This window comes from Protopterus annectens, chromosome 7.part0 (genome assembly GCF_019279795.1).
Source record: "Protopterus annectens isolate FY-2018-M chromosome 7.part0, PAN1.0, whole genome shotgun sequence".
NCBI classification, from domain to species: Eukaryota; Metazoa; Chordata; order Ceratodontiformes; family Protopteridae; genus Protopterus; species Protopterus annectens.
In genome coordinates, this window is record NC_056739.1 from 95,092,941 (window position 1) to 95,117,916 (window position 24,976).

The window sequence follows — 24,976 nt, forward strand, 5'->3', positions numbered from 1 at the left end:
TGCTAGCTCGGATCAGGACTGATCCACTCTACAGGTTGCTGATCAAATGAAGTTAACTACTTCAGATCACATCAAAACCTTTAGCTTAAAAGTGCTATACCTAACCACCACCCATGTTTCATGGAAGGGGGCTAACTATTCTTCTAAAGTAAATATCACTTCAGCTAAGAGCAAAGGTGTGTAGTTTAAATGAGAGTGAGATTGCACTGCAAAGCTATATCCCAAGCTCACATGGCTAGTCTGCAAATGGGGTGCAAGCTTGTTCCCTCCGTGCCTGTTGATGCACCATGACTGTGATCTAGTCAGTAAAATCTTGAAAATATCCTGGGAACCAAAGATGATTCAGAGAGCTGAGTGCATTGGTCAGGGCACACATTTCTTTATATTTATGTGCTTGCATCTGGCCTTGGTGTCCCCCTTGGTGTCCCACATACCTTGCACTTTTATCCCCTCCTGAAACTGCTCCCCAAGTAAAGTTTGCGATTTTTATGGTAATTGACTGCTTTGAAACATAGACAGAGAGAAGGAGAGATCTGTATTTAGGGATATCTATTTTCTCCACCAAGTGATTTTTTCTTCTGACAAACCCCAGCACTGGGATTTGAAAAGACAAAGAGTTCTGGTGCTAGGACCAAAGAGACTTGAGATACCAGATCCTACTCATGTGGAGTCTTGCCAGGGGTATAGTGAGACCCAAAATCCCTTGGTATTCCCTTGTACAAAGTCTGAGTGGAAAACCTTAAAAATAGATCTAGATATAGATCTGTTTTTTTTTCCCTGGAGAAGAAAAGTTCTTTGAACCAAAGTGCCTAATTGACATCCCAGAAACACAATCCTATGAGAAGGAATCAAGAAATAATTTTGAATGTTCTCTGGATTCCCAGTTTGTGTAAGAGATCTCTCACCCAAGACTCCTGAAACTCTGAAAAAGACTCTGCAAAGATATGCATGTCTTCAAAAACATGGGAAAATGTGGATACCCTGTAGCCTGCAAAGAAATATAACTGGAGCTAGACACATCGAGAGCACTCTTGGTGCAGTGAATAGTTCAACGGGTAAGGCAGAGAATGGATAACGTGATCCAGACACACAAAACTTATAATACACCTGAAAAAATCTGGATGAATAGGGATGTGAAGGTAAGAATCTTGTAAATCTAGTATTACCATGAAACGTGAATGAGAAAGAAGAGGTAACAGGTTGTGAAGTGACTGTTTTGAATATGGGATTTATTACAAACAGGTTTAGAAAGAAAGACCCATAATTGGTCTCCAAGCATTTTATTTCTTTGGCACTAAAACATCCTTGAATAAAACCCCTTTCCCACCTGGGAAGGGAGAACTGGTTCTATCAACATGTGACAGCATGTGATGAATGACAGATGGAAGAATGGTCTGGCAAATAAGGAATTTTCCTCCCATTGCCATCTGTAACCTTGATGAATGATCTTCAGAACCCATTTGTTTGAAAGTATTTCCAAAGAGAAAAGTGGAGATTCAGACTTTCTGGAAGACAAAAGGGAGTACCAGGATGGGGAGGGGCAAAGTCTCTTAAATAGTCATTCTGACTTATTGGAGAGCCCCTGGTTTTGGAAATTTCTAGAATTCTTCAATGAACCCCCTTGCCATTTCTTCTTAAGCATCCATTTACCTGTGTTATTTGGATAAGACTAAAGATTTTGTTTCAAGTTATTTGTTTCTTACCAAAACTGGATGAGGAGTTAGAGAATCCCTTTGAAAATTTGGAAAAGGAGGGCAAAAAATCTTAGAAATTCCTTGTATCAGGTAACCCTTTTCATCCCTTTTTGATCACCTCTGAAGCTGACAGGACAACAAGTAAAACTGTGCAAAGGAGAATTTAAAATCTCGTTTTAACATAATTTTGGGAAGTTCTGAGAATGCAGCCATGCAAACCTCCTCAAAAGAGTACCAGTGGCCATAGCCCTTGAAGAAACATCAACAAAGTCATATAAACACTGTATACAATCAGCAGTGGAGGGCGGCCGCAGTGGTGCAGTGGTTAGCGTTGCCGCCTCACAGCAAGAGGTACTCTGGTTCAGTCCTCGGCTGGGGTGCCTTCTGCGGAGTCTGCATGTCCTCCCTGTGGTCGTGTGGGTTTCCTCCGGGTGCTCGGTTTCCTCCCACATCCAAAGACATGCTGTAGGTGGATTGGACACTCTAAATTGGCCCTAGGTGGGAGTGTGTGCGTGTGCGTGTGTGTGCCTTCTGTGGAAGGTTGGGCACCGAGCTGGCAACTCGACACTGTAAAACTCCACTGTCAATCATGAGCGGACAGGTGATCTGCTGTGGTGACCCCTAACCGGGAAAAGCCGAAAGAAGAAGAAGATACAATCAGCAGTGGCTTGAACAATAAAATAAATTATTTAAAGTGGATTTTTCCTTAAAAGAAGAAACTGTAGACAAAACAGGTCTCATACTTTCACAATTTGTCAGGACAAACCTTAACATACAAGCCTGACAACATTCTGAAAATCACATTTGAAGAAGCATACACTTTTTTTCCATACTTAACAGAAAGAGTAGGACTGGAATTAACTAAATGTTTAGCAGCAGAAGGGTTAATTAAAGGCATAATTGCTGGGTCAGGTTTGGGATCAGTGTACAAAAACTTAAAAGACTGAGGACTATAGATTCTATCTGCCCTTTTTGGGGCAGCAGGCTGACCATCAGGAAAATTACTGGTACTGACACAAGCACACACACACACACACACACACACACACACACACACACACACACACACACACACACACGCGCGCGCGCACCGACATATCCTCCAAAGATGACAGAACTAGAGGAATGGGTGTAGGTTCTGGAAATTCCTTCTGTAACAGCTCGCAGTAGTTTCTGAGGGACTGGTAAACCTCAGTGTTCTCTCACTGAAAACACTGGCACATTTTGAAAATAGTCTCAGAGAAAGAGAACCCCCACAGAGATCAGAAACAGCACTCTCATCTGAGGTTGAAAAAACCCTGCATCTGTCCCTTCATCCTCCTGTCCAGATTCAGAATCTTGAATCTCTTCAGGAAAGGAAATATTCCTTTCTTTTACCAGAAACTATCAAACAAGAAGCGTCAATAGCCTGAAATAAACCCTGAACCACACTCGGTAAACTACTCCTGTCTAAGGAAATTTGAGGAGGCGTATTTATTTATTTATTGACATTTGATTACCGAGAAAGTCTGACTGGGTAGAAGCCCATTTTTAGCAGAAACCTAGGGAGAAATGCTCCAAATTATTACAAAACATTTTAAGAACAATAATTATACAATCAAAAATAAAACAAAAATGTCTGCAGTTTAAATAATTATAACAAATCAGACAATATAAAAACATTGGTTAAGAATCAGTACAAGGTATATAACAATCATTTAATATTTAGAGAAAGTTTAGACAGTTTGTAGAGAAATTAAAGGTATGCTAATCTAATACAAATGGACTACAATACGAAGTGAGGGAAGAACAGGCTTATGGTATATTTAGATAAAAAGTCAAGGAAGAGAATTAGATAGCAGTAAAGAAGCAAGTGAAAAAGGAGGAGTAAGGAGGTATAAGGAATGAAAAGGTACTTGTTCACATTTAGAGATATAGTTTATCCTGACTTTGAGCAAGAACAGAGCCATATTTTAGCTAGAAGGTCTTCAGAGTTGTTTTGAAAGACAGGAAAGGGGATATAGACTTGATGGATACAGGTAAGGAGTTCCAGGCCTTAGCAACCTTGTACAAGTACAGACAATGTCCAACAGATTTGCTAGGTTTGTAGACAGACAAGTTTTTGGTCAATGGATGGCAATGACCGACTGGAAACATAGTTGTTTAGAATATTTTTTCGTGCTGGACAGGCAGTTGGATGCTAGATAATTTTATAGGTGATAAGAAGTTGTGTTTATGTTAATTGATGCAGCAGTTCTAACCAATTCAGGCTTTTCAGTGCTATATAGTGGTGGGTTTTGAACGGGTATGTGCTGCCAATTTAGCAACCTTGTTATAGCATTGTTCAAGTTTTAATTTGCATGAAGCCTGGAGGTTAGTAAGGATAGGAGCATCATAAAGAAGAGTGGGGAGGAGGTAAGTATTGGCAAGTGTAGTTATAGTTGCATTGGTAAGAACGTTTTTGGCTCTGTAAAGCTTCCCTACTTTTTGATGAGTTTTTCTTATGCAATTTTGTATATGCAGGTAAAATATAAGATTATCATCCACTATCACCCCTAAAAGTTTGCTATGAGAAATTACTTTAATGGTTGCATTATCAAGAGTGAGGACTTTATAGTTTGCTTTTGTAGTAGCTTGGTCTTTTTTGGGGTGAGCATGAGTTGCGAGTTACAAAGCCATGTTTCAGTTGCAGTTAAATCTTACTGAGTAATTTTTTAGAGGTGTACCATGTTGGCAGATGTGCAAATGAGAGTGGAATCACTGCGTATTGTATTAGGGTGGCCTGTTGTGTGGAAATACAGAGGGTGTTGGTGAAAATGTTAGGGAGGATGGGACCAAGTTTAGAGCCTCAGTCAATTTATAACTGACAGCAATCAGTTTAAAGCCAAAACAAAGCAATTAGCAAAGAGATGCAAGTAAAACAGGTTGCCATTTCCTGAGACAAAATAACTTGCATATCCAGTATAGTCCACTAGTCAAGCAAAAGGGGACAGTGGCCAAGTCAGTAAGAGTTCCTTAGAGTGTACAAACTATTTCATAGAGACTTTCAGCCACAGAGTAGGCATGTATTCGACTGATTAAATTAATACGCTGTATGATAAATATGCTTACATTAAACAATGACAAACTTCTCAGTAAACTTGTAGGTGTAGGGCCTTGTGGCAGACGTCCTGCAATATCGAGGTTAGATGTATTGACAGCAGGCTATTATACAATGACAAAATTCTCAGTAAACTTGTAGGTGTAGAGCCTTGTGACATTGCTCCTGCAATATCGAGGTTTTTAAAATTAAAATTAAAATTTGCCAAACAATGGGGAAACTCACCAGTTAAACACTTTTTTCATAATAACAAACTCTTTAGTACAAGAAGTCCACACACTGAGCTATCATGAGTAGAATATGCTAAATCTGATGATTTTTTTTCTTTTAATTTATGTTTAATCAATGTCAATGGGAATAAAGAATTCTGAAAAATGGAAAAGAGTTTTTCCAGTCTTGTGGCACAAAAGGGTATACCTTAACTGTTCCCTAGATAACCTAGGTTCACCTAGAATGTCAGGAAACTTGAAGAGTTGGATAGCGAGGAAGTGATTATCCTATACAGTAGTTGCCCCATTCTTGGGAGAGGGAGGTGGCTAGACCCACTGCATTTCTGATCCCGGTTAGCAAATCAAGGTATTGCAGCAGGATAACAGTGGTTGTATGCTGCATGTAGAGTTAAAGGGGCTCATGTGCACTGTCATCCAGACTGAAGCACAGTGTGGCCAATGGTCTGCATAAAGGATGGGATTAGGTAGGGACTAAGAGATCACATGTGAATGTCACGCTGCATTACTCCCTACTTCTCCACCATGCCTCAGCTGGACTCAGTCCCCGAAGAATAAATGGCTTACAGTGTTCTCACATGGGATGGAGTATGGCTCTCACCCTCAATGGAGAACGAATGGACTGACCCAGACAAGGAAGAGGATCCAATGACTCAGTGGAAATGACCTGGGTAAAAAAGTAAAAATGGAAAACAGCTAGACTGATGGCATATTACAGAAATAACTTGTGTTGGCTGTCCATGTGTTAAAAGGAAATGCTCTATCCTTGCTATCTAAGGTGCAGGGGAGGCCTACAAACTCTGGGATCTATTGAGTTAGCTCATTGATTGTCTTCCCCCTTAATGAATACACCTAGTTTACTTACCTCACTTGTGCTTTTAAAGTGATCATTTCTGTCATATAAAAGGCTTAATTTTCCTGAACTGGCAAATCTTCTAACAGTTTGAGAATTAACTTTATCCTCAATACTACTACTATTTCAAAATTCAGCATTATTGACAACAGCTGATTTTAGTCATAAAAGCTTAACGTTTTTTTTAACAACCATTACCTTTACTCATTACAACTGCAATGATCCAGTCTGTGTTAAATTTTACAATATTTATGAACAGTTTCCCTTAGTATTTTTCTGCTTGGTCAAGTCTCTTTTCAATAAATAACCATGCCCTGGTAGATGGCAAATAAGAAGAAAAACTACCAGTGCTATCTTAGAAAAAATGTCCCCCAAATAAACAGAAGGAATTTTACCTTCCAATAAAAATATATTATAAGTAGGATATTAATCAAAAATATAGCCTCAACTATAAAAGTACACCAGTAGACATTGAAAAGAACTAGATGAAATAATTATTAAATCAGTCTGCATAAGAAACTCCAGCAGAACAAATAACCACCTAGAAAACATTCCAGTGATTTATGTGGCAACAGTACTGCCTTATCACCAGAAAATACCAGGCACTGTGTTAGCAGAGGTGGGGTGTAAATATGTATACCCTATCAAGATGGCTTACATAAGACTTAGGGTCTTGATCTACAGTGTGAAAGGAGTGGTCAGGAAGTCACATTTAAGTTATGTGGTGGGGAGCAAAAAAAAATGGTGCAGACTGACACACACACACACACACACACACACACACACACACACACACACACACACACACAGACACAGACACACACACACACACACACACACACACACACACACACTCTGTCACTTTTAATGACAACAGGCCCCTGTGTTGAGCCACATAGATTAAACAATTTCTATACAAAAACATGTCAAACACATTTAAAAATAATAACAGATCAGATGACATAAATGTGAAACATTTGAGACAAATTTATAAGAAGCAAGAAACAAGATGAAGGTCTGACCCTATATACCACTAATGGTGGTTTAGTTGACCCCAATTAGACAGCTTCTAACCAGGAAAAGCTAATTCTTTTGGATAGATAAAACAAATACAGTAGTCTGCCTGCAGAAGAAAGATATCATACTCTGTGACCAGAACTAAAGGATCAACTGGTCATAACTCCATTTGGCATACTCCTTGAATACAAAATTTTAATACCAGTCCAGTGATCACAGATGATACTGGACATTGGCCATTACTCTATACCTAAACTCAGTAGTAAGTGTTTCTGATGGAATATCTTCCAAGCAGTTACTAATTTATAGCATCACCTGGGTAAAAATGGCAGCATCTCTTCTAACAGCAGTCAGACAGGTGTGCTGTCACTATAATGTGAGGAACTTGTATCCTTCTCCATTTCATCATCACAGGAAAAGCAGCACTGCAGCCCATGCTCTTCAGTTAAGCCTCTACACATCTTATTACATATTCCACAAATGTTTTCATGCTTAGACTGCCATATACTACCTGAAGAGCAACACTTTCACAGAGGTCTTAAAGCCTATAGAGGTACTGAGATATCAGTCTTACGCCTTCGTTATGATAAAGAAACACTAACATTTTTTTCTTGTTCTTTTCTAGAGTTTGATGCTTGCTAAAGCGGTAGAGGAACTGGATCAGGAAAATGCTGAAAAAGAAGAAGAAAAGTCACGATATCTAGCAGAGAGGGTTCCTCCTATTCGGACCAGTGGACTGTCTTTTGCCCAGTTACAGGTAAATATACGCATACATCACTTTAGCAGTCTCCAGAAATAGTTTATGCATGACCACAGTTCATATTAATGCAATTTTAATATATATGCAAATCCACTACTTGAATAATATATCATCATAATCCTCTTTCTTAAATCTACAGCACCTTTGAGATGAATGTTAACAACACCTAAACAATTTGTCTTAACATTACCTACACATTTCTTACAGCCTATAAATCCAATTTTTCTAACAACCCCTGCTTTGAACTTGTTTATACCCACACTAAATATTCAGAATAAAATTTTAAAATATGTCACTTCATACAAGGTACCTAGCCAACCCTGATATTTAGAGTATAATTTTATGCATTACTAATTATCCATTTTAAGATCTGAGCTAGTTAATGGATTCCTCCAATCACATATTTTGCAAACACACTAAGTTGGAATCAAACCCAAGCCTACATGTTGAAACTTAACAGCTAACAGTCTCAACCACTTCTGCTGATGTACTGTTAAACATACTGCTCTGTTATGTCATCAATGATGTTCTTAAAACCAAGACAACTTAACAAACCATAGTACTCTATCTAAACACTACACTGTACAAACAACCAAAAACACGTGCAGAAACAAGAGACTTTTTAATCCACCAATGCTCAATTATACATGCATACATACAAACACACACTGATATATATACATATACTTATATACAGATGACTGTAACTCAAAAGGCAGAATAATCATTAGGTATGAAAAGTTTCTGAGGGTGTAAAAGGAGAGGGAGAATGTCCAAATGAGAGACTGTTCATTTGTGTGAATCGCATGTTGCTGAATTTAGTTTTACATAGTGTAGTTAAGTACGAGTATGCAGGAAAACTAATATTTGAATGAAAAAGTGGTGGTTGTGAAGATGTGCAAGACTGTGTTATAGCAGTTGTTGTGAATATGCAGGTGTTTGCAGGACAGAGCTACAGTAAAGGTTAGGTAAAGTCAGTCAATGTTGTGCATGTTTTGTGTTTGTATTCTGTGTTCTTTTCTCTTGTGTAGTAGTATTGTTAAGAAAAGGGTTTATATTAACATAAAGATTAGGGTTAAGGGGACAGGGTTAGGGTTACAGTTAGGTAGCACACATTAGTAAGATGGTGTAGGGGCAGCCAGCAAAACAAGAAAAAAGAATGTTCGCTCTTTCGGACTGCAACCATACACGTGTATATGAAGAGAGATGGACTTCTCGGCAAAGACTTATAAACAGTGAGCTTACCCCTGCCCCTGCAGCCAAAGACATGGTTAAAGACAGACCACAAAAGATTAATTCACTTAGCTGGTTAACAAACCATGAAAAAGAAATAAGCAAAACAAGGGGCACCTGTGCTACTCTAAGGGGGGGGGGTGATATCATGGTGGCTGCCAATGGTTTTGCCTGGATATGAACCAGAATTCAAGAGTAAATAAGACAGTAAGATGACACTAGTCTGCTGTATTCCTTAGCTTGGGCTCTAGGCATCTCATTTCTCTATATCTTTTTGGTGGGAGTTCTCCCCTCTCTTCTCATCTCTGCCTTTCAGTTCTGTCTTTCCTTCTGTATTCTGTTTACAAGGAGTAGAAGATGATCCACAATGTCTCTCCCTCATGCCCTCACTTCCTGGAAGGATGCTTTTCATCTTCAGAGAATGTTTCTTTGAATAAGAAGTACTCTGGTACTGTGTTCCTTTTCCTGGTACTGACTTGGTGAAGGCCCAGCTGTGACTTAAGTTTTAGAGGTACATCTGCAGCCCAGGTACTGGAGGTAAAATTTGTGCTCACCTGAAGACAGATAAATGCCTGTCTACCATAGCAACAAATGCCATTTAATAAATCATGAGATATTTGTAAAAAAAAAAAAAAAAAAAAAAAAACGGTTTGCTGAGGAAATGTGATAATGACAAAGAAAAAAGTAAGTATCTAGTTAACCTGAGCTTGATCCATCAGAAAACAGATAACGGGAAGATGGAGAGACCCTGCCCATATATAACAACACTAATACCTGAGGTTGGTGTGGGGTACTCCTTGTTGTATGGCTCTTACAAAACTGTGGCCAAACAAGCCCTTGTTGGGCACTAGTCCTTAATCTGGAATCCACTGTAACATTATCTTACAGCAGCACTTACAGAGGTTGGGATCTGTACAGGTAGAATTATGTAAATATTCACTCCTTTTCATGTAGTCAGTTCTCTGGATCATGTTAGGTTATAAATTCTAAACACAGCTACATATTAGTGTGACCTGTCTGCCTCCCTGCTATTCCACCGCCCCCACATCAGTCACAAGGAGATTCAAAAGGAGTTGATCATAATCTTTGCTGGGAGACTTTGCTTGGCTTCCAAAGACTGTGCTGCACCTCAAAAAGCAAGATTAGGAATGACTGTCACAATAGTAAAACTTATCAGTAGTTTTTATTTATTTTATTTAGTTTAGTTTGCATTTGTTTACTGAGAAAGTCCGACTTGGATAAAGACCCATTTTCAGTGGAGGCCCGGGGAGAAAAGCTCTACATATAACAATCACAATATAACATACAAAAACGGCTGACATTTATACAATCATAACATACTTAACAGCTGACATTTATACAATGTATTCAAGTTATTTTTTTTTATACAATGTAAGTAGAGAGGAATAAAATTTTGCAATGTAAATAGTGCAGAAGATAAACATTGCTATTGAGATGCAGTATGTACACGTGTTTGTAATAGTAAAAACAGGTAAGGTTTATATGAGTTTTATTTAGCATCAAAAAAAATAAAACTAGTAACCAAAAAGACACTATGAACACAATTTGTAACCTCAACTCATTTTAATAAACAAAATAGATTAATTCCAGCACAAAAACAGAAACTGGCTAGGCTTAAAATGGCCTGCAAGCTAGCCTAGTACTTATCTATGAGCCTACAAGATAACAAATTCCTTATTATTAAAAGATTCATGGAAAATGTTAACACAAATTACATCTTGTTGACAACATGCTTTTTGATACTATGTTTAAAGACCTGTTTGCTATGATCCCTCATCATACAGGATTATAATGTTTTCACATTCTTTCTACTATGTCAGGTATCAAAAGCTGAGATTCAGGGGTGTTATCTAAGCTTATGGAGATAGTTCTCAGTAATAATTTTATCTTTTTTGAGGGAGAATATTTCCAACAAAAAAAAGCAGGTGTAGCAATGGGTGCAGCTTATGCTCTGGCTTATGCTAATTTGATCATGGCATATTGTGAAATAAATCATATATTTAATACTAGGCAGAACTTAGGCTTTTTGTAACTTGTACTTAAGATTTTTGGACATTTGTATTTCGTTTAGTTGCTTCATTAGATAGGCTGGAATATTAATTCAACTACAGAATTTTTAAATTGTACCTATGTATATTCATTTCACAAGCTTTGTAACCTTGACTTAAGAAATAACTACGGATAATATTGAATGTACATTTATTTTTAATATCTACAGGAAGCCCACTTATTCAAACTCCCTTCCTCCACTTCATCAACCCTATTTTTAGAAAAAGTCCTTAGTTAAGGGACACATGGTCCTTTTAGCTTGTATAATTTCAAATTAAAGCATTTTCTTAAGGGAAATTAGGTTTTAAGATATATGCTAAGCAGGAGGGGCTATCCAGACCTGTTAATAGACAATGTAACTGAAAAAGGGATTTCTAAGAGATGAGAAGAACTTTATGTTCCTCTGCTTGGTCATGACAACTTTCAAGGAGTTAACAAAAATAAGAGTGCACTGAGACAAGAGTTAACTATTCAGAGAGGGATGACAATGACCTATAGTTTGTATTCATAAGATATCAGGAATGTCCTTATTAGGAACTGGGATTTGCTTAATATACAGCAATGAATTAAATAAAAAGTAATCTATAGGAAAAGATTTTTGAACCTAATGTCAGTTTTGAAAGTCCACCAAGGGGAAAAAAGGTACATACAAATGTAATATGTGTAACCAGTGCCTATTTATTAAGCAGGGTCCTGCAATTTCCACTAATAATTCCAAGGCAATTTTCAGTAAGGGATATTTCAACTGTGATACAAAGGGAGTGACCTACATTGCATTATACAAAGAAAATAAAGAAGTATTTTTGTGAGAGAATATATAAACACAATTTGGATATTAAAAATGAAACTACAAACAATGCACTGTACAAACACATCAGTGAATTTTAAAACCATACTTTTTTATTTACAATAATTGAGAAGGTGCCCAAAAACACTAGATGGGTCCTTGGGAAGAAAAGATAGAGATGGGAGAGCTGTGGTGGCAACTTTTGCATAATGCAGCTTTGCCAGCAGGTTTGAACGATTCTCTCTCTCATTACTAGTGTATTAAAAATGATGCTGGTATGAACTGTGGATATACTTATTAGATATGATTTACTCATTTTTTTTATTATTAGAATGTTAATTTATTATGATGTTTTATCTTTTTAACCTATTAAATATTGTGGTTTCAGGACAGATATAAAAAACAGGAGAGTTAGGTATTATGATTTGTTCTGAAGAAGTCCAATAACTTTTAACATGATAAACATGTTTAATTTTTGTTATTTTTGTCATTTTGTTTATTAAAACAAGCTGAGGTTGCAACACGCCATCATAGTGTATTTTTGGTTACTAATGACTACCACAACCCTGAGCTTCTAACAATGAAGTCCTAAAATAACAATATCAGCAGCTCAGCATATACCACACTCACACTGGATGTCAGGATATCAAATCAAAGGGCAATTGATTCTCTTTTTATACCAATGACTTGGATTCATGCCTCATCACAGATACTGCAGCAGTGCAGCATTTTGTGTGTTTGTATGTGAGGGGGAGGGGGAGCTGCTGACAATTCACATTCCATGTTAAACCAAGGCCCCATCTGCCTGAGTTGCTGGCAACATAGGTGGATAATAAAGATTATGTGGCAATAAACAAAAAATGTAGGGGGTATTTTTAAGATCAAACAGTATCATAAATGAAACATGTTTATCCTGTTAAAAGTTATTGCCAGAGATGGCCTGCATCTGTCTTACCTGGGCTTCAGGCATCTGGCAAAGGCTGATGTTCTTCGTGTTTCACTGTTGCAGTCATCATATTTGGGTTATCTGCCTGCAGGTAGCCCTCAGCCGGCCTGAATACCAGAGTCTTGGATTCCTGCGTTGGATGCTGTCTCTTCTTCCATGACGTCAGGTCATCAGGGGTATAAAACATGCAGCCGACACCATTACATCAGTCTTTCTTGCATGTGCGGTGCCCGAAGCAGAAGTAGTTCGCAAGTGCCATTTTCAGAACTGAAGTCTTCAAAAAAAAAAAGATAAGTACCCCATTGGGGATCTTTTTTCTTGCTCCAACTGATGTCAGTAAAAGTTAACAATTGTCTTACCTGTGGAAAGCAAATACCTCATAAAGATTTTCATTCATACTGCATTCCCTGCTTAGGCCCAGACCATGACATCCCTCACTGTCAGTTTTGTGCCTTGTTTAACCCCCGAACTATTCGTCGTCGGGCTATCTTTGCAGCAAATTATTTTGGTACTCGGTATCAGTACTCCAAAATGGCTTCGTTAAGCCATCTGACTACCGATCGTCTGAAAAAATGTAAAGATAAAGACAGAGACAGACCGCATAGGTCCAAAACTGCCGATGACGCTTCTGTTAAGCAAGTTACCAGTCTGCCAGTACTCAGTGAGGCCCTTTTGCAGCCTCTGATACCCACTACTTCAGATTTGCAGGCCTCTACTGAGACCCATTCAGAGTCCGGTATGCCGTGAGATGCTTCTTCGACTGTGGAACCTGTGGATGTCTCCACCTTGGATGGGTCTGGAGCCGCTGTGCAGGCACCAGCTTCTGAGGGTGTATTCAGGCCTGCAGACTTGCAATTTAAACCGATGCCATCTTCTTCATCCAGGCCTAAAACACGCACCACGCCTAGAAAACCAACGTCCAAACCGCATGCTCAGGCCCATATACCGAAAAAACAAATGCTTAGAATGGCTGAAGACCTTATTACCTTAATTAGGGGAAGCCATCCTTCACCCTCTAACAGACCTAGAACCGATTTTCCTTCTGTTTCTTCTTACCTATGAGGATTCTGATGCAGAGGATTCCATTCCCTCTGCTTCCCCTCCAGAAGATTTTTCTTTTGGTGAAACCTTGCACACTCTTAGGGAGCATTTCCGCTGGGAAAGCCAGGATTACTCTGACTCCAAAAAGAGGCTTAGGGAATTCTTACTCCTTCCTCAATACAGGCCTTTAGCTATCCCTCCTGTTCTGAACATTGTAGATGATGCTTTCTTGGAAGAATCTAGCCTCTCCCCAGACACTTTACCTCCTGCTCCCAGAAAACCTGACAGGTATTACAGAGTACTTGACTCTCACAAGTTCCTCTTCAAGAATCCTACTGCGGCTCCAGATACCATTTCCCAAGGACCAAAAGGCATTAAGGCTACTGCTGCCAAAAATCCTACACCTTCTGATAGAGATTATAGAGCCTTAGACAGATGGGTTAAGAAGGTATACACTTCTGCTACTTTGGCCACTAGGGCTTTAAGTTGCCAGTTTCATATATTAAAGTACAAGCAGCATATTATGAAACTACTTAAACAGAAAATGATGTTGATTCCTGACTGTGCTGAACACAAAGAATTACAGGATTTAATGCATTCTGCAGAACAAGTTGGTAAACATACTTTGCAATGTGGTTTTGACTCTTTAGAAGCATCTTGCAGGGCTGCTGTCACTGGGTCTGTACTTAGAAGGCATGCTTAGCTTAAGGAGCAAAACTTGCCAGATCATGTTAAAGCTAAATTACTGGATGCTCCCTTAAACCAAGACCGCCTGTTTGGCAACAAAGCAGAAGAAGTCCTCAAAAGGATGGAGGAAAAAGATAAATCTATGCAAACTGTTAAAGATTTCCTACAAGTACAGCCTCCCAGATTTAGTAGACATTGGCCTTCAAAGAATTGGTCCTCTCCAGTCTCTTCCAAGCCCACTCAGTCCAAACCCAGGAAAAGCAGACTACCTAGGTTACAGTCTCAGACTGCGCACAGGTCTAAGCAGTGGGGGGCTCCCACTTCCAAAGCAGGGAGCAGTAAACCACCACCCTATGGAAAAATGGCCCAGTGACTTAACCTTAACCCTCTCAAGTCCTGCTCAACTGACTGCTCCCTTAGGAGGAAAGCTCGCCCTGCATGCAAAAAACTGGGAACTCATTACCCGGGACAAATGGGTTTTGAATATAGTTTCCCAAGGATACAGATTCCACTTCCACTCCCTACCAACCCCAAACAGTTGGACAGACCTAACCCCAAATCAGTGGGCGGAGGCCCAACAGCAGGTTCTCTCTCTTCTAAGTATCAGGGCTATTTAACCTGTCCCAGCAGAACAAAGGGGACAAGGTTTTTATTCAAGACTTTTCCTGGTACCCAGAAAAGACAGCTCCTGGTGTTCTATCCTGGACATCTCTATTCTAAACACCTTTCTGGTAATCCCAAAATTCAAAATGCTAACACTACAACAGCTTCTTCCTAAGCCTGCCTGGTTGGCAACCTTAGACTTAAAGGAAGCTTACCAGCACATTCCAATAAGGGAATCTTGCAGGAAATATCTACGCTTCAGGGCAGGCTCAATTCTCTGCACTTCCCTTTGGCTTATCTACTGCACCCAGGGTATTCACAAAGTGTCTAGCAACAGCCATTGCATTTTGCAGGCAGAAAAATATTCAGATATACCCATACTTGGACGATTGTCTGATTCAGACAGTAAACCAGGACTTGCTATTACAACATCTGGCATTTGTAAAGAAACTTCTAACCTCTCTGGGGTACACCATAAATGAAAAGAAATCTCACCTAGTATCCTGCCAACAGATTGTATTCCTGGGAGCAAGCTTGAACACAACTTCCCAGATGGCTTTCCTCACTCTGGAGAAACAAGTTCATTTGACAACCTACTTCAAACTATTGGCCATAAAACCCCAGCTATCTGCAAGGAAAATTCTGCAAGCCTTGAGGTTCATGGCCTCTTGCATTCTACTAATTCCATATGCAAGACTGCATATGAGGAAACTACAATGGTATCTAAAAAGCCTATGGTGTCAACATTCTCAGGACCTGGAATCAATGATTCCTATCATTTCTTGTATAAAGACAGAGTTCCTTTGGTGGGCAGAGGCCTGCTACCACAACACGGGGTTCCCTTTCACTCTACCCCCTGCTGCCCAAACCCTAACAACAGAAGCATCAGACTATGCATGGGGGGCTCACTTGGCAGGGCAGTGCATTCAGGGCAAATGGAACCCGAGACAGATGCACCTGCATATCAACCAAAAAGAAATGTTAGCTGTACAGAATTCCCTGGCAGCCTTCAAAGACCGCATTCTTCCAGGATAACTATTGGTAAAGACAGACAATACCACAGTTATGTGGTACATAAACAAGCAGGGTGGAACCCACTCGTACCCTCTCTGCAGACTAGCCATGGCTCTGTAGAACACAGCCTTGAGATACCAAGTGCACCTACAAGCTCAATTCCTGCCAGGCAAGCTAAATTCACTGGCAGATGACTTAAGCAGAAATCTCATGGACCCACACGAATGGAAACTGGAACCAAAAATATTCAACCTCTTGAGGAACAAATGGGGGACTCCAGAGGTAGACCTGTTTGCCTCCCCTCAGAACTACCAATTGGACAAATTCTGCATAAGGACTCCCTACAGTCAAGCTTGGAAAGTGGATGCCATGTCCTTTACCTGGGAAAGCCTCTCGGTTTATGCCTTTCCCCCTCTGCCTCTCCTCTCAAAGGTTCTGCTAAAGATCAAACAGAACAAGCCAAGGACAATACTGATTGCACCAGACTGGCCACGCCAGCAATGGTATCCCCTCTTGCGCAGTATGACACTGCTGGAACCATGGCACCTGCCTCAGACCCCTTCCCTGCTGTCCCAGCAAGCGGGCCAGATTCTGCACCCTCAGCTTCAAACCATGAACTTTGCAGCCTGGCTAATTCCTTGAGCTCTCCAATAGCATCCCTCAATAAGCAGGTTCTAGATGTCGTTCTGGAGGCAAGGAGGCCTAGTTCTAGAAAATCCTTTGCTGAAAAGTGGAAAAGGTACTGTTCCTGGAGCCAGACTCAGGGGATGGGCACAATGGTGCCCAGCTTACCTCATATTCTTCAGTATTTAACAGAAATGCTCCACAAGGGCCTATCCTTCTCGTCAATTAAAAATCATGCCTCTGCCATTTCAGCTTATTATAATACTGAGCCGACCCTCTTCTCTCACCCTCTGCTAAAACAATTCCTTAGAGGGGCCAAAAATTTAAGACCCCCCAGGAGAGCCCCTACTCCAGCCTGGGACCTTAACTTTGTATTGGAAAAGCTCACTCTCCCTCCCTTTGAACCAGCTGCAACAGCAGAGTTGAAATTCCTTTCTTGGAAAACAGCATTCCTTCTAGCCATCACTTCAGCAAGAAGAGTGTCTGAATTACAGGCCCTCATGGCAGTGGAACCCTTCATTATCTTCCATGCGGACATGGTTTCCCTCAGGACCAATCCTTCCTTTATGCCAAAGGTGGTGTCTAGTGTGGCCCTAAATCAGTCCATTCACTTGCCTACTTTCTTCCCTAATCCACAAAACAAAGGAGAACAAATACTGCACCCTCTGGATGTGCACAGACAACTTAGATTTTATTTGGACAGGACTAAGCCACTCAGAAAATCTGAACAGCTTCTAGCTGGCTTTGCTGCACGGGCAGAGGGAAAAGCCATTTCAAAACAAACCATTTCCAAATGGATAGCCCATTGCATTAATTTCTGCTACAACCTACCCGACAGGGGATAAGATCACATTCCACCAGGGCTGCATCTACCTCTGCAGCCTTTCTCAGAGGAGTCCCTACCACGGACATCCTAGAAGCTGCTACCTGGAGCTCTGTACATACCTTCACTAAGCATTACCACATGCCTCTTTTTTTTCCTAAATCCAGAGCTGGTTTTGCCACTGCAGTCTTGCAGGGCTTAATAGCTGCCCCTAATGCTCTCTAACTTTCTCCTCCCTTCCTTAGCTTTGGGAATTAACCCAAATGTGATGACTGCAACAGTGAAACACGAAGAACATAGTACAGTTGCGTACACTTACCATAAATGTAGATGTTCTAGTGTATTCACTGTTGCAGTCCTAGTTACCCTCCCTCCAGCCCCCTGACTTTTCTTGGCTCTACTTTTTCTTCTTTTTTAGTATATTTAAGTTTTCTGGTGTATTTGCTTTATGGTGGAGGTGTACCATAACATATAATTGCTTCCCATTGTGGGGGCACCTGACATCTGGGGCAAGAAAAACTGATGTAATGGCGTTGGCTGCATGTTTTATACCCCTGACGACCTGATGTCATGGAAGAAGAGACAGCATCCAACACAGGAATCCAAGACTCTGGTATTCAGGCTGGCTGAGGGCTACCTGTAGACAGATAACCCAAATGTGATGACTGCAACAGTGAATACACTCGAACATCTACATTTATGGTAAGTGTACACAACTGTACTTTGTCTCCCCTATAGTGCCTTTTTTAGGAAAAGTGATGAGGTTAAAACTACCAACATAAACATTTCAACAAAACACAAATTAAAGGTCATGCTGCTAAATGCTAGGAGTCGAAACATGAAACTGCACTCATTACAAGCATTCATAACCCTGGAAAATGCTGACATCTATGCAGTCACAGAAACCTGGTGCAAAGCGGAGGACATCACCCCAACCTTACCTGGTTACTCATCCTATCATACATTCAGACCCCAACCTGTGGGCAGTAAAGCCAAAGGAGGTGGAGTTTCAATATACATTAAAGACATATAAAATAATAAAAACAAACCACCAGTCTGAACGAACAAAGAAGGAAACCACCAGCAATTAGCGAAAAACACAGTTTAATATCGCTTTCATCTCAAAAGACTTCTTCAGAATGAAATAAAATGAACACAACAGCATCCTCTTATATATCAAATCAAAATAATGACTTAATAAAACAATCAATTACTTAAAGTGCACTAGCAGAAGGAATACAGTAATTTAAAGGCACACATCTAATAACCTAACATAGACAGTTCATTTTAAAATATTCAGTCTTCTGTTCTTCAAAAAACATTTAATATTCACTGAGTCATTAATACCAGTTTTTTTGTCAGCCCCTAACCTGAGCTGCAACATTGCTTCTCTTTATTCCAGTTGGTCCTTATATTTCTAACTTGTTGTATGTTGTATCTTTCGGCTTTTATATATGGAGTCAAATGGTAAACATTTTTTAAAACAGTCAGTTTTTTTTATATACAAAATTGGGTGTATCACCTACAACTTGTATTAATTCACTATTTTCACGTAAGATGTTCCAGTTTCTAGTAATAATGGACCTAATGTTAGGGGTCGCCACAGCGGAACTCCAGTTCACTAATGATTGGCAGTAGATTTTTACGTACCGACTTGCCAGGCCTGATGCACAACCTTCAACGAAGATAAGGCCATTCACGCATGTCTCCACACAGAAGACGCTTTAGCTGAGAATCAAACAGGACAACGTCTTACTGTGAGGCAACAACGCTACCGCAGCACCACCACCGCAGCTTCTAATTACATGTTCCAAAAGAGCAAACAGAAACTTTTTAAAACCTTTGCTTGTAATGGAATGTTTAAATAGAGCATTGTTGACCTTAGTTCTAATACAATAATAGTGCTCTTTAATTCTTTTACTAAGTGGTCGTGTGGACATACCTACATAAAATTCATTGCACACAGAACAAACAGCAAGATAGACTATGCCACTAGCATTGCAATTATACACACAATCAATGGAAAGTGCCCTGTTCAAACAGGGTAAATCAATATAGGGTCCCTCTAAAATAAAATGACATGAAGAACAAAAAACACATTTATACATCCCCTTACAGCATCTGCTGTTGTCAGGGGTACTTTTATATATGGAGTCAAATTGTAAACATTTTTTTAAAACAGTCAGTTTTTTTTATATACAAAATTGGGTCTATCACCTACAACTTGTATTAATTCACTATTTTCACGTAAGATGTTCCAGTTTCTAGTAATAATGGACCTAATGTTAACTACATCAACAGATATATCCAAAATACAAGTACCAAAAGTATTTGTGTTAGTGTTGTTAGAACTTGAATTGTTAACACCTGTGACTCCATGTGGCTTATTTATAATAGTAGTAAAACCATTTTTCAAAATCGGTGGAAAATGAGTAGCCCTTCTTGTTCTAATTTCATTAGTTAGTTTGCCATGTAAATCTGAGGGATAACCTCTAACCGAAAACGTATTCTGTATAAAGCTGACTTCTGATTCAAAATCAGCTTCTTCAAAAATCATTTGTGAAGCACGAATAAACTGACTCTTCGGTATATTATTTTTCATAAAAACAGGATGGTTGCTCAAATAATGCAAATAACTATTAACAAAAGTCTCCTTCCTCTGTATTCGACTTGTGAAACAATTATTAGAAGTATCCCAGGTCAGGCTAACATCCAAAAAAATGCACTGATAGCCCAGCATTCCCCAATACAAATTTTAAAAAAATCACTGGAATTATGAATACTATAACAAAAAGAATGAACCTGGTCTATGCCATCTTCCAGAATAAAAAACAAATCATCCACATATCTGCCATAAAAAACTACATAATATTGCTCCATAATAGGTCTGAGAACACTATGCTCCCACCACCCAAGAACTAGATTGGCATAAGCCGGGGCCACAGCGGACTCCATAGCTACCCCATTAGCTGCTTGTAAATTTTCTTGTTAAATAGAAAATAATTGTTATTAAGCACTGGTTCAATTAAGGTGCATAAAACAAATATGCTGTCAGAATGAAGGTTGGCTACATCACCCAAGAACTGTCTAACAAAATGACATACACACCTCCAGGCTGGACAAACAGTATGACAAACAGGAGACACTCCAGGTGCAGTTACTATTGACAAGACCTCTATTCAAATCATAGCCAGCTACCGGCTCCCAAATCTGACTCAAGATGCCCAATCCAACTATATGGACCTGTTTGAATCTATCAAGATTCAACCCTTTACCCTGATCCTGGGTGACTTTAACTTCCCAAACATAGACTGGAAGAACTACTCATGCCAGAGCACAAATGTCCAGAGATTCCTTGATTTTGTCAATGCAAATGCCTTGAAACAGCTAGTCGATACCCCCACAAGGGGTGATAATACCTTGGACTTGGTATTAACCAACATGAGTAACCACTGCAGTATCCCTATAGTATCATCCTTCCTGGTAAGATCTGACCATAAAGCAGTCACTTTCAAAGTCACCATCTCTCCCAACCCCCAGCTAGGATCAGACATAAAAACTTCTCCAAAGCTGAATACAGCCTCCTGAGGGATGGTATAAACAGCTTCACAGCCCCCTCCTCCTCTGTAGGAACTGGCACCAATATCAAAAACTACATCAAAGCACTATATGAGCATTTATATAGATGCATGGAATCAGGAATACCAGACAGGACTAAATCATCCTCTGCAAAAAAGAGTAAATCTGTCTGGTGGACATCTGCAATAAAACTCTATAACAAAAGAAAAAAAATTGCTGTCCAAGACCAAGAAGGAGCACGTGCCCAATTGGAAGCAATGTATCCTTAGCCTGAACAAGCAAATAAGAGCACTAGTGAAATCCTCCAAAGCAAAATTCGAGTCCAAATTGGCCACATCTACTACAGACAATCATAAAGTCTTCTTCACATATGTCTGCAACCTCAAAGGAAGTACCCAGATCTGTACAGAAATGGTGGTCAAGGCACCACATATACAATGCCGTAGATATAGCAAACTTGCTGGCTGACAGATTCAGCAAAAACTTTACCCCTCTGCCCCCCCCATCAGTAAATCAGGACATTCCCAGTACCTGCCCCTTCCCCTTATATCTATAGAATAAACAGGCCATCACTGCCCTCTCAAAGGCACAAAAATACAGTCTCCATGGGACCCAATAGCATCCCAGGCTGCATCCTACATGAACTCAGGCAGGAACTTGCAGCACCATTAGGCACCCTATTCAACCAAAGCCTGAGTACTGGCTTCATCCCAGCTCAGTGGAGGACAGCCACTGTCACCCCTTTGCACAAAGGTGGAGTGTTCACCGATCCGGGAAATTATAGACCCATCAGCCTAACTAGCCTGATCTGCAAGGCCATGGAATGGATTACCATGGACCTCATTAACAAGAACATTGGCAACTTCCAAATACTTGATCCCACACAGTTTGGCTTCATCAAGGGGAGGTCATGTCTGCTAAATTTGGTCGACTTCTTTGAGACAGTCACCAAAGCCATGGATGATGGGAAGATGGTACACACTGTCTACCTAGACCTGGCCAAAGCCTTTGACATTATTCCACACTCAGGCATAATAGATAAACTCTTTCAACTAGACATCAATCCATATGTTACCAGATGGGTAGCAAACTGGCTCACTGATAGAACCCACATAGCCAAAATGGGGGAAGCCATCTCAAGCAGTAGACCTGTGACAAGCGACGCATCCCAGGGTTTGGTCTTGGTGCCTCTGTTATTTTGGATATACTTTTCTGAGGTGCAGGCCAAAACCAGTGAGTTATGGCTGACCAAGTCTGCAGATGACTGCAAGCTGGGTGATGTCATCAATTCCCCTAGTGATGTGGACATCCTCCAAAGGGGTCTCACTTAGACAAATAACTGGTGCCAGAAACATGGCCTCAAGCTGAATACCAAAAAATGCATCATCATCCCCTTTGGGGAGAGTGACATCCCCACAAATTATCACATTAATAACAGCGTTCTAAACACTCAATCAGTTGTGAGGGATTTGGGCACCCAGGTTAAGAGCAACCTGACTTTTGACCACCATGTTGCTTCCGTTGTACGGAAACCCTTCTACATGGCTCACCTCATAAATGAGGGTATATCACCCTGGGACAAGGAGGTCATAACATCCCTGTATTCTTCCCTTATAAGGCCCATTATCGAGTACAACACCCCTTTCGGCATGTACCTCGCAAAGCACATGCAGCAGCTGGACAGACCACAGAGGTTTCTCACCAGGAGAATCCAGGGCCTCAAACATCTATGATACACAGATAGGCTAAAAGCCCTATCCCTCTATTCAGTTTCATACAGACTCCTCAGAGGTGACCTCTGTCTGGCATAGAAGGCATTCACGGACCCCACATTGATGGCACTGCTGCATATCCACAAGTCAAGTTCCACTCGAGTAACCCTCATGGGTGGCCTCAACCTGGTCTGTGACATCAATAAGACTTGTTGGCAGGACAGATTTGTGTCTCAGAGACTCCCCCATCTATGGAATAGACTCCCTCTCCACATCAAGCAGATTACTTCTTTACCCCTTTTTAAGTGCAACCTGGATAACTGGATGGGAAACAGAAAATATACCCCAGGGGTTTCACATGTATCCCTGCTGGACAGGGGCATCGGGTGCTGATTTGTCTAAACATGGGCTCAACTCTTGGCTAGGCTTATAAGGGTCTCAGAGCCAATAGCCTAGTAACCTCCTATGATCCTATGATAAATGAAAAACATATAAAATGAAGAAAAAAAAGACAAAAAGAACCCTCAGGTAAGGCAAGATATACGGTATAATAACAAATTGCAGAAATTTCCTAAAAGGGATATCCAGTTCCAAGCCATAAAGCAGACAGAGCATAACATCTATATAGTCCATGCAGCATGGTGATTATGTTCCAATAGCCTGAAAAAGACAAATCTGTTAAGCACTACTACTGCCCAAGACCTTATTTATAGGCAGCATAACCATTGTTTCAGAGGTGTTCACCGCCACAGTCTGGTATTCTGCATTATGCTCCATGTGCATTTTGGGTGCCGTATTGAACTTAAGTTATGTACAAAATAGACTAGAATATTTTTTACTAAGTTGTCTTTAAATCAGAAGAAAACATCCTATTTCTTTCTTCTAAATTCAGATATACAGATTTGTTTCCACTGTGTGACACCCCCAAGTTTTGATTCATATGCAGTAAAGTACATTATGGGAAGATCAAGTTGTACATGTCTTTATGGTGCATTTTCAGGATAACAAACCAGGAATACATCTACATCATATCATTGGTATGTTCTTATGAAATAAGAACATAAACTAATAAACTTTTCTGAAAAAGTGATATTTTGTGTCATTTTGCACATTACAGCAAAATATGGCTATTTATTTTCTTCTGACAATCATACAAGTTTGAGATTCCACTATATCCTTCCTCTAAAATCTATTAGGTTGGGCAAAAAAAAACAAAAGTGGGATTATTCTAGGATGTTGTCCTAAAAATTGCAGAAGGACATGCTGAAGTACAAAGGAGACATTCTCATTTAAAATTAGAAAGAATTTCTGGTAAGAATGCCCTTTCAAAGTTGATAAGCTGCAGCAACACTCAGTTGAAAATAAGCATCTTTCAGTTGTCTGTTAAGGAAAGTAAAAAAAAAAGCTATCAAGAACATAAATATATTATACTGGTTTGGTTTCTGATGTAAAGAGTATTTGTTTTTGTCTGCAAAAATTATCTTTTTCCTTGGGAAATAATTCTAGCAAAACTTATCTCTAGCTTTAGAGAGTGAGTCCAACTTATAGTGTTTGTGAACGCATGAACTGAGGACAAAGTGGCAGCTTTTGGTATAGAACTAGAATCAATCCATTCCTAAAAGCCTCAGAAGGAAAACCCTGACTCCCTGAAGAGGATTTTTGCCATAGTTTGGGTAGCAAAACTAAATAGTCTATGACAGCCCTCTAGAAATTATCTGTTTAGAAAAGTGTCTCACATTTCTTTGTACCATCATCAGAAATAATAAGTTGTTTGTAAATTGTGGTCTTTAGTTTAGTCCAAATAGTACCTTAGTTGTCTGTGGACTTCCAGAATATAAAGTGTCCTTTAACCCTTGTTTTTTAGTTCAGGACAGAGTACGACAAGATGAATAGTCATGGTTTAAGAAACAGTATTAAGCACAAAGGAAGGGTCAAGACTCACCCTGTCCTTATGGAAGATCAAAACAGGTTGAGTAGGCTTAAAGCCTGTAATTCAGATACCCATTTAGAAAAAAATCAGAGCAATAACGAAAACAGTCTTCCAAGTCAGAAATTTCAAAGAAGAACTGGCTGCAGGCTCAAAAGGAGACTGAGAGCTTCTTCAGAACAACATTTAGATCCCAGGAAAGTAGCATTTGTTTCCTAGATGGCATAATATGTAATACCCCTTTTAAAGTTTCTCAGGCATTTTTTCTTATGAAAAAATTTTAAGGAGCTGATCCTACTC

General features: G+C 39.8%; 1 protein-coding gene across 1 annotated transcript in view; it reads left to right on the forward strand.

Moving 5' to 3' along the window:
• The window catches only part of TNNI1 (troponin I1, slow skeletal type), a 153,761-nt gene that overhangs the window by 111,662 nt on the left and 17,123 nt on the right, over window positions 1-24,976 (forward strand). The window contains exon 3 of the mRNA XM_044076138.1: window positions 7,496-7,627. Coding sequence (XP_043932073.1) covers window positions 7,496-7,627 — 132 coding nt within the window. The remainder of the gene's footprint in view (window positions 1-7,495; window positions 7,628-24,976) is intronic.